The sequence below is a fragment of the Nannobrachium achirus genome (assembly GCF_963921795.1).
Source record: "Nannobrachium achirus genome assembly, chromosome: 8".
In the NCBI taxonomy this organism is placed as follows: Eukaryota; Metazoa; Chordata; class Actinopteri; order Myctophiformes; family Myctophidae; genus Nannobrachium; species Nannobrachium achirus.
The window spans coordinates 25765158-25775803 of record NC_137817.1 but is presented as its reverse complement, the minus strand read 5'-3'; the positions used below and the strand labels follow the sequence as shown (position 1 = coordinate 25775803).

The 10646-nt window shown below is 42.2% G+C and overlaps 1 protein-coding gene across 1 annotated transcript in view; it reads right to left on the bottom strand.

Moving 5' to 3' along the window:
• mecom (MDS1 and EVI1 complex locus) overlaps positions 1 to 10646 on the bottom strand; it is a 271852-nt gene that overhangs the window by 5857 nt on the left and 255349 nt on the right. The window contains exons 12-15 of the mRNA XM_080731581.1: positions 10012 to 10178; positions 7446 to 7523; positions 2551 to 2720; positions 676 to 820 (exon numbers count right to left, since the gene is read on the bottom strand). Of these exons, the coding sequence (XP_080587707.1) occupies positions 676 to 820; positions 2551 to 2720; positions 7446 to 7523; positions 10012 to 10178 (560 nt within the window). The remainder of the gene's footprint in view (positions 1 to 675; positions 821 to 2550; positions 2721 to 7445; positions 7524 to 10011; positions 10179 to 10646) is intronic.

Below are 10646 nucleotides of genomic sequence, written 5' to 3'. Positions count from 1 at the left end.
GTGTTGCACAAAAGTAGTGAAAATAGCAGATCTACAAGCACACAACGCCTCCTAATTCATCATACAAAAGTGTTGCACAAAAGTCAAACAACGGCTCGCGGTGCGAGGTGTCGTGTGCTTGTAGATCGGCTATTTTCACTGCATTTTAAATCGTGAAAAAGGAATGTTTTGGACATACAAGGTTTCCACCTGACAACGACTACTGGGCCAGAGAGAGCTATTGTAGAATGCTGTTGACCTCTAACCATCACCACACAGATAAACCGTGTTAATCTAACTCTGACAGTTTCAAGTTTGTCAAACTTGTTTTATATGCATCGATAGGCAATTTCTTTTAAACCATTCACATTCCACATCTGAGACACAGAGCATGTAAGCAGAAATGGCACAGTCCCATGTTGAGGCATTAGTCGGAGGAGGAGGAGAGACCTTAATTGGTTAATTAATCCCATGGGAGGAATTCCGTTTCAGATTCACCCAGCTGACGACTGCTCAGATGGTCATGATGAACACGTGGACGTGAGCCGCTATAGGGGTTAAGTATCTTACTCAGGGACACTTTGAGACGTAGATATGGGAGGCGAACCGGTGATGGCCTCTCTACCCACACTAGTACAGAGCCAACTCAAGTATGTTTTACTAAGTACAGTATAGCGGTCTAAGTGGTTAACTTACCCTTCTTCAGAGGGGTCAGGGGAGGTCTGGTTTTGCCCTGTGTTGCTGATAAAGTTCCGTATTTCATTGAAATAGGAGTCCTCCTTGTCATCCAAGATGGCGCTGCTACCGTCCTGCTCCGACCGCGGAGAGGACATGGCCGTGCCTGCAAGACAAAACACTGCAGATTCAGAGCTCTCCTCCTCTGTCTGCTTTGCAAAGAGCATGAAGTATTCTTATGGTGCTCATAATTTGCACATGTTTACAGTAGATATCGATATGTCATTGAACAAGACCACTGCATCGCTGCATCAACAGGAGCAATATGAGTTTAAAGGTATTGCTGTATATGAATTGAATGTGCAGCTAGAAATCTGAAACATGAACATTTTCAGGCTTGTATCCCTGTGTGAAGTTCATTTGAATTATACCCAAAATGAAGGTGGTAGAGTGATGACGATCATTCTCTATTTTATAATAACCTTGAACTTTGACTTGGTGGGTGCAGAATGCTGAAATGTGAACTCATTCAAATCAGACCCCAAAATAGACAGCAGAGTGATACTGTAACACATTGTTTCTCAACCACTGTGCCTGGGGACCTTTGGTGTGCCCCTGAGAAGGGTCAAGTGTGCCCCTTGAAACTGCTTGAAAGCCAGTATTGTATTTATCATTTTAAAAATGATTTAAACTAGTGAAAACAGCCGATCTACAAGCACACAACGCCTCGCGGTGTGAGGCGTTGTGTGCTTGTAGATCGGCTGTTTTCACTACTGTTGTGTGACAGCCTTGTATGATGAAGCAGGGCTTTACTTTGCGAAGAAACATACAAATTTGAAACTTGGAGATACAAGGTTTCTTCCCGACAGTGACGATATTTACACCCCCGTATTATGTTGGTGTGCCCATGGATTCTTGGGAAATGAAAAGTGTGCCCAAGCAGAAAAAAGGTTGAGAAACACTGTTCAACAATGTTCATGTTACAGTGTAACATGAACATTTACGGACTGATGGAAGGATAGAAGGACGGACGGGCAGATGGATAGACGACGGCCACCCTATAATATGACCCATCGTCGAGGATTATATAAAACCTGGCCAAGTAATCCGGCTCTGGCAGTTCCTACCACTGATAAATAGCTGAATGAATATACTGTTGCTCGTAAGCACAGGATTAATTGCCCGTTAACTGTGCATTACCACACAATTTCCAATGTATCAAGGCGCATAAAGAGCCTCTCCAGACTCATGCTGACACAGTGACACAGCAGGGGCTCATCTTTTATAATATGGCTGATTAAGTGACCAGCTCCTCCTCTGAGGCCAGTGGGCTGCCAGCCAGGTGATGATTCACAGAGGCAGGGCCGTTGCAGACGACCAGTCAAACTCATATAAGCTGTGATTGCTATTCAGAGTTATACTGCCTGTTGCTTTTGTAAAAGTGCACAAGACAGATTTATTCAATGTATCTCCTTCTCCAAATGGTAAGTAGGCTATCAGGACTCTTTGGATTTGTGTTTTATGTTTTAGGAATTGATGTATGGAAATTATTTAGACATGTGTTTTTGTTTAATAATATAAACTACTAATTTTGAGAGAAGGCATAGCATCAACATATATCAATCATTAAAAGGGACACTTCATCGAATTTGAACCTGAGAGATCATAGTGTGGAGAAAAAACACCCTATTTCTCAGAGAAATTAAAAACATGTATGCCCAATGATGTAAAACGCGGCATTTTGCGTCATAATGCATGCTCGATGTTGTGAAACTATGGGATATAGCTTCAAGATCGGCAAAGTCTCCCTCTAAATATCTTTAGATCAGTTTTTCTTTGTGTGTTTCTATTTTTTTTTTTTTTTGCGCGTTTCCAGTATTACTTCCTGGTTCGCACCTGAGAGGTTACCGTTCTCGTGCTTCTTGAGGTGGCGGTCCAGGTTGGTCTGCTGGCCAAAGCAGCGGTCACACAGGTGGCACTTGAAGGGCTTCTCCTTGTTGTGGATGTTGCGGATGTGACGCTGCAGGTTGGAGGAGATGCTGAAGGAGCGGTCGCAGTACTTACACCTGCAGGGAGGAGCCAAGAACACTCGGATTTAATCACCAATACGATAAAAAGTGTCTAACAAGTCAAAGGTTTTGTCTTCAGTACCACCTTTACCCGACTGCAAAACTTTGCTTAGAAAACTGTGAGAAAAATTCCAGCCTATGGTGAGTGAGTGATCCCACGTGATCAGTCTGGCATTGCCAGGCTAAGCAAACCATAGCTAGCATATGATATCGTCGTTGTCGGGTGGAAACCTTGTATGTCCAAAACCGTTTGTTTTGTATTTATCATTTTAAAAATGATCTAAACTGGTGAAAATAGCCGATCGCGAGGCGTTGTGTGCTTGTAGATCGGCTATTTTCACCAGTTTTGTGCGACAGTCTTGTGTGGTGATAGGGCTTTGCTTTACGAAAAAACTTTAAATTTTGAAAATTGGAGACACAAGGTTTCTTCCCGACAGTGACAATATGATGCTATGAATGAAGGATAAGAAACCTTTTGAAGAATATAATGGAAATGTAGTGACAGTGTTGCACTGCCTTCTGAGCAGATTTATGTTTAACTGTGTGAATAAGTCCAGCTTTTATGTCATTATGTTCAAAATAAAACAGCATACTGTCAAATAATGTTTTGAGATCATTTGTTTTAACACTCAGTGTTTTGTCAATGTCAAGATTCTGGACTGAACATTAACAAAAAGTAGCATATCTGCAAGCTCACAACACGTTGCAAAGTAAATTTGTGTAGACGGGAAAAAGTGGTCCAAGCTTACACAGACAACTCAGGCTCAAGCTTTAATACTAGAGCAGTGTTTCTCAATGGGGGCTGCACCAAATTATAGCATTTTTGTTGCTGTATGTGATCAATAATGAGACCAAGTAAGAGTTTGTTCCAATATATAATATATAGCTGTTGCTTAGAAGTAAATACTAATACAAAAGCATCCCTGGCCTATTTTAGTGCTATACTTTCTTTTTTTCTCCTTGGGAAGCAGGTTAATAATCACATTCTGACAGTCCAGTTGTGACAGTAATCTAAAAGAAGAATCTGTTGTGTGGTATTCAGTGAGATGTTTTCTAAATCATCAGCAACAGAATAATAAATAAACATGACTCTTCATAGCAGAAGTTTAGTCTATATTTTAAATGTGTGTGTGGGGGGTTAACGGCCCTGAATATTGGATAGGTAGCTGGCCAATAAAGGTTTGAGAACCACTGGTCTAGAGGGTTTTATATTATATTAGTGGTTAAACATAACAGCAAAATCAAAGTTTCCACTTTCTCTTACGTACCCCTGCAGTACCTCTGTGTACCCCTAGAGGTGAACGTACCCCATATGCCTAACCCTGGTCTAGGCATATTCTACCATGCTTAATCGTTAGTCGTTACTTGTATTCATTTTGTACGCTAGAGCAATTTTGCGTTGTGAGTGCATCGCCGTCAAACGACTTACAACAGATCAGGCTTAAGTGGTTTAAAACAGATACAGAGAAGGTCAACAATACACACAAGCTGAGTATCATTTGTAGCACTGTGCGGCATTGTGAATCAGAAAGACTTGATGTGTTCTGTCCGAGTTGGAGACATAATTGGATACAAGATGTGACGTGAGACACATGCTACACACGCACACACTCAGACTGAGAGAGAGAGAAAGAGAAATACATGCAGAAATTGACACACACATACACACACACACACACACACACACACATACACACACACTTCCTCTCCCAGACATGATGGAGGAGCTTGTTTCAAGGTGAAACAGCTCTGCCTCTTATCTCCGGCCAGCCCAATAAAATCGCATTCTTCTCTCACAAAATAGGCACGCAAGAGATTCGGTTGTAGCCCTCCAAAATTAGAGCCCCTTGCCAAGTTTCTTCATGCAAAATTATACGAGATGATTACATCTTTTCTTCTGCTGGAATTAGCTTGCACGATTGGCTCTCCCTCAGGAACAACCCCAGTTATCTCCCCCCAAAAATGTACAATAAACAGCGGCGATCTTTAATGGCGTGCCAGTGTGTGGAGTACAGCAGGGCCCTGTACCGCTCCTTCTCCTTTTCCCCCGTGGCCTCGGGCTTAATCTTAACGTGCTTGGGTTCCACTTCAAGTTCAAACAAGGCTATCCAGGGACTATACTCATTCCACAGTAAATCCAGAGTGTTAATTTAACCACTTAAGGCTTAAAGCCCTATTTTATATTTCATTGTATGCCGGTGTTGCACGGTGTGGCGCGAAAAAGAATCAGATTGTCTTATTGAGTTATCAACTTTTTACAGGCAAGACCTGCTTGGCTTTGCAGTGTAATAGTATAGCTCCTTTCAACTAGGTAGGGTCAGCCAGAATATTCCATAACACATGTAGAAATGTCTGAAATGGTCCCAAATAATTTACATGGTTGAAATGGAGTTACAATGGGTTTGTATATTAAGGGGTTGTGTTGCTATTGTGCAGTGGTTCTCGAATCGTTTAGCTCAAGACCCAAAAGAGAAATTTTTATGTCTCCCCTGGACCCATTTGATTTTCCTATGAAACTTCATGAAAATGTTAATACTTTTTTTTTTTTTTTTTAATCTTTTGAAATAATGTAAAACATTTGTAGTATAAAAATTATAAAAGTTGCAGTTGCTCTAGCGCCTGGCTCTGGATTGGTCACCTCAGCTTGACCAATCCAGGGCAACGGGCACGGCTAGCTCCTCCCATGAGTTCCCAGAACTCGGGGTTAGTCCTGCCCTGAGCAGGACCCAAACGAGCTTCTGAGAACCCTATCTGAAACCCAGCCGTAGTGTATGGAAACACATCCAAAACCCATGGAATTAGTTCGACACTTAATCATCGTTGTCAAAAAAAAGAGAGAGAGAGAGCCATTAGTGGGTGTGGTCTTCCAGGCAAGGCCACACCCCCATGAAGTCCAGCCTCATCCACACAAGAGAAGCGGTCCACACAGGGGCGTCACATGGGGGGTGGGGGGAAGTGGGACTGAGTTACTAGGGCCCAAGGTGGCGGGGCCTTAATTATTTTATACTTTGGCTATTTGCAGTGTAATAGTATAGCTCCTTTCAACTAGGTAGGGTCAGCCAGAATATTCCATAACATGTAGAAATGTCTGAAATGGTCCCAAATAATTTACATGGTTGAAATGGAGTTACAATGGGTTTGTATATTAAGGGGTTGTGTTGCAGATATACAAGCTCACAGCGCGGCACCGAGTGCCGCGCTGCGAGCTTGTAGATCTGCTATTTTTGAAAAGTCGTGAACATGTGTGCAATGTATTTTTTAAGCGAACATTTGTAACTCAAATTTAGCTTCTGGGGGGTCCCTGGAACTAAATATTTTGATATGGGGGTCCGTGGCCAAATAAATATATTTTTGGGGGTCCTTCACATGAAAAAGTTTGAGCACCACTAACATAGAAACATATAAAAAATAAAAAATAAATAAAAAAAAACATATTCAAAGACTTGCACAAATGTTCACATATTATCAAAAATAGCAGATCTACAAGCTCGCAGCGCTGTGAGCTTGTATATCTGCTATTTTTTAAAGCACAAAATAATGTGTAATAATGCGTTCCCAGTCTAAATGGGTTAAACCCCCCTCCCCCTATGAAGAACTTTCACGGGGGCCCCCAAAGTGAATCCTTGTACCCCAGGGCCCAGAATTTGGTGCGACACCCCTGGGTCCACAGCTGCTGGCCGGGGGCCTGGACATCTGCCCCGTCGTCTTCATCATCATCAGGCTTCCTCCCTTCCCCTCGTCTGCCCTCAGCGAGCCCACTTCAAACCCCCCGGTCCTGTCACCCGGGCGGCGGCCACCATTTTTCATCGGGGCAAATTATTTAGCAGCGGGATAATTGTTCCAGGCTTTTAGGAAAACACACATAAACTGTGTCCCGACTGCAGACTAGAATTCCCTGGGAAAAGCAGTCCGTGCGCTGTGTTGCTTGTGCTGCAGCTAACAAATGAGCTGTGTCTGTCTGTCTGTCTGTCTGTCTGTCTGTCTGTCTGTCTGTCTGTCTGTCTTTCCCATACAACAATACATAGCTTAACCCATTTAGGCCTAGAATTATTGAATGCTTTAACCAGTGAAAAATAGCAGATATACAAGCTTGTGCCGTGCTGCGAGCTTGTAGATCTGCTATTTTGTAGATCTGCTATTTTGGTCCCTGGAACTAGATATTGTGAGATGGGGGTCCGTGGCCAAATAAATATCATTTTGGGGGTCCTTCACATGAAAAGGTTTGAGAACCACTGACATAGTAGTCTCTCAAGCACAGACTAACTGAGCTCCATTTAAGTGAAAAGGACCTTTTCTTTGACGATAGCTCGCCAGATTGCTGACACAGAAACACAGGTTTTTCAAAAAAATCTTCGAAGGATTCAAAATACACTTATAGAATCGGGTCAAAATTCAAATTTTCACGATTAAAAAAAAATAGCAGATGCCGCGCTGTGAGCTTGTATATCTGCTATTTTTCAATAGTTAAAGCATAATATAATGATACACAATAATGTGTACCCGTTCAGACTCCTATTAAGGCTTAACTGATGTGCACACTGTACGCGCACAAAGGCACATGCACGCACGCACGCACGCACGCACACAAATGTGCACACGTGCACATGCATTGATAAATGTCCGCACATGAAGTGACTGTCCAGACTAGGCATGCTCGTGCACACGTGTGCACAAAAAGACACACAAAGGTGCACAAGAAGACGGCTTTTGTTGTTGTCTTACCTGTACGGCTGCTCCCCGGTGTGTGTCCGAAGATGCCGTGTCAGATTGGCAGAGCGCGGAAATATTTTACCACAATATCTGTAAATAAACCACATGAGAATGCATCCATTTACTAACTTAGTAGTTGGTGGAATGAGTAATATTCATGGATGAACTGATAAAGTAGAATTGTCAGTGCAAACGTCTGCAAGTGCATGTGGTATCAGAGGTGTGAGATATGCACGATATTCCCTTAAAGACAGACAGGCACAATTTGATAAGATCTGGCTGCCCCTTGTCCGTTACCTGAGTAGAAGGATGATGTTAGTGTAAACAGACTGTTTATTCTAATGCATGTCCATTGGATAATTCATTCTGATTCTCTATTATGCGTTTCGTCACTGAGCAGTAGGGGTGGGAGGGTATGAAGGGGTTGTTTTGATGACATATTGTATTTTATTTCTTGTTGTTTTCAGCTCTTTCTTTTTCTTTCTTTCTTATATATGCTAAAACAGAAAATTGTTAATCTTATAACTGATACATCCTGTTGTTGATAATCTGTTGGCAATAAAACTTATTTGACAAAAAAAGAGGTGTGAGATATGCAGACACATGCACGCACGCACGCACGCACGCACGCACGCACGCACGCACGCACAAAAGACCTCCACACTCCTGGGGCCTAACAGGCTAATCGTCTACATCCTATTAATAGCTAATAATATTACCTCCCTATGTAAACAATGTTATGAGAGAGAGAGAGTGTGTGTGTGTGTGTGTGTGTGTGTGTGTGTGTGTGTGTGTGTGTGTGTGTGTGTGTGTGTGTTAGGGTTGTTCGATGTGGCCTAAAAATAAAATCTCGATTTATTTCTCAGAAAAGTCGATTTTCGATTCCGATTTCGATTTTTTGGTAAAAGAATAATACATTGTTTCAACTATGTTGTTTTCATTTAAAAAATGCAAGGACATGATTTTTTTTTTTATTATTGTTTTATTTTTTTTATTTTTTATATAGCCAAATAGCAAAATCTAATGTGGTGAGCCCTGCCCAGTCTGATGTGCGCTGCACGTGCATCAAAGAAATTACACATCAGAGATAGTATTAATTTGGTGTCGGACCTTGTCGTCCTGCTTTAGGAGGACTGGGCAGTGCAATTTTTTCCCCGTGCAAGGCTCCAATGAGTAAGAATTACCCTAATTAAAGTGAAAATCGATTTTACGATTTCTTATTTTTTAAATCGTCCAAAGTTAAAAATCCAGATTTCGATTAAAAATCGATTAATCGGAAAACCCTAGTGTGTGTGTGTGTGTGTGTGTGTGTGTGTGTGTGTGTGTGTGAGAGAGAGAGAGAGAGAGAGAGACCAACAACACACTGACAAGGTATTTGCCCCACGGTGAACCACAAGGGTAAATCCACTGTGACTTTGATGTTTATCTCAGTTTGTATGTATATTCTCTCAATGTCATTCAGCAGGTCAGACTCAACATTGTGACAAATGTCTTAACCACTTGTCCATATTCTGGGGGGAACGGTAGCCAAACAATAATAGCACTACACACGTCATCTACACATTCACAATGTGTCGTTTTGCGACGCATTGTGATCTTGTAAATCGGCTATTTTTGGCGAAAAGAGATTGTGTAGACGATTTTCTCAGATAGAACACCCCACCCCCAAAGAACAAATTCAGTAAAACCACCAGCAAAATATAAAATCCAAATATACAGTATATGTGTGTAGCAATATAAATCACTTTCTACCACTTTTTCGAGTCACGTGTTCAAATACTGGATTCTGATTGGCTAAATTCCGGAGGTTATGAGAGAACTACTGCCGCAAAGTTGTGTGAGGACTTGTCCGAGATCAATGAGCCTCAGTGTACATCCGGGGACTTCAGGAGGTAGTCGGAACACCTTTCCCCCAACCAACAAATGACCGTGGCAACGGTCCTATGTTCACTAACGTGCATGCTATAGTCGCCGATTTATTTGGATCCAATGCAATCCGCCAACTTTAAAGCCCCTTTTCTCTGAACCTATGCCTTTCTGGAAGCGAACAGCCTCTATTTACGGCCGGAACGGTACTTCTAACTGACGTTAGCTTAGCTGTAAGCTAGACGCATGGATTAGTATGGAGTTGGCGCCATCTGTTGGTGAGTAGAAGATGTTGTTGGTGGAACTATCTGCTGTCTCGCGGAAGTTTTATAGGCAATAATGATTGTAACTTAAGATCCTTGCAAGTTACAACTATGTGTTTTCTTTCATGTATAAGGGAAAAAGTGGTAGAAAAGCTATTTACCACTCGGGGTCGGACATTATGCTCTGATAATGTCCTGTGTTAGGGTGTTATCGGACTCGGCTTCGCCTCGTCCGATAACACCCTAACACAGGACATTATCAGAGCATAATGTCCTCTCACTCGGGGTAAATTGCTTACATAACACATGGCTGAAAAATATGTTGACGTTTGACGCCCTGCACAGCAAAACCCACAGTGTTCATTTATCTCAGTAACAGTGGACCGAAATGAACCCGTATGGGTCCATGTGAGGAATTTACTGTGTCTTATAAGCATTGCCATGGTTACCTGCAGGTGTAGCGCTCCTTGCCCTTGCGCAGCAGTGACTCTGGGAGGGTCGCGGGTGGAGCTCTGAAGTCGAACATGGACGGAACGGAGCGCAGCAGATCACCTGAGTCCGGCTTCAACGAACCAAATGTCTCCAGCTTCTCTGCCATGTTCTCTATGGCTGACATCTAAATGAGACAGAGAGGGAGAAAAACCAAGGCTCAAAAATACATTCAGACCAGGATAGATAGTTTTATGCTGTTGCAAAACTTTTTTTTTCATTGGAGAATTCAACCACTAATCAGATCAACTAATGTTATTCCTAGAGTTAGATTTGCAGGGAGGATGGAGGATGCCTCTGCGTTTGATATCCTCCCTCTGGTCATTTGTTTTATCCCAGCTTCTGGTCAGACTGATTCTTCTCAAACCTTTTTAGGCCGCGACCCCCAAAATAAACATATATGAACTGGGGACCCCCACCCTGACAAGCACTTGGAATTGTAGGTATTACATTTAATGTGACTTGGTTCCACAGAACCTTCGCCTCTTGCTTACTTAATATTTGACAGTTTGGCCAGTTTGATATTAATTTAAAACGGTCTTGAAAGTCCTTAAATTTTCACTTTATAAATGTGCAGATACCCTGTATACACTTA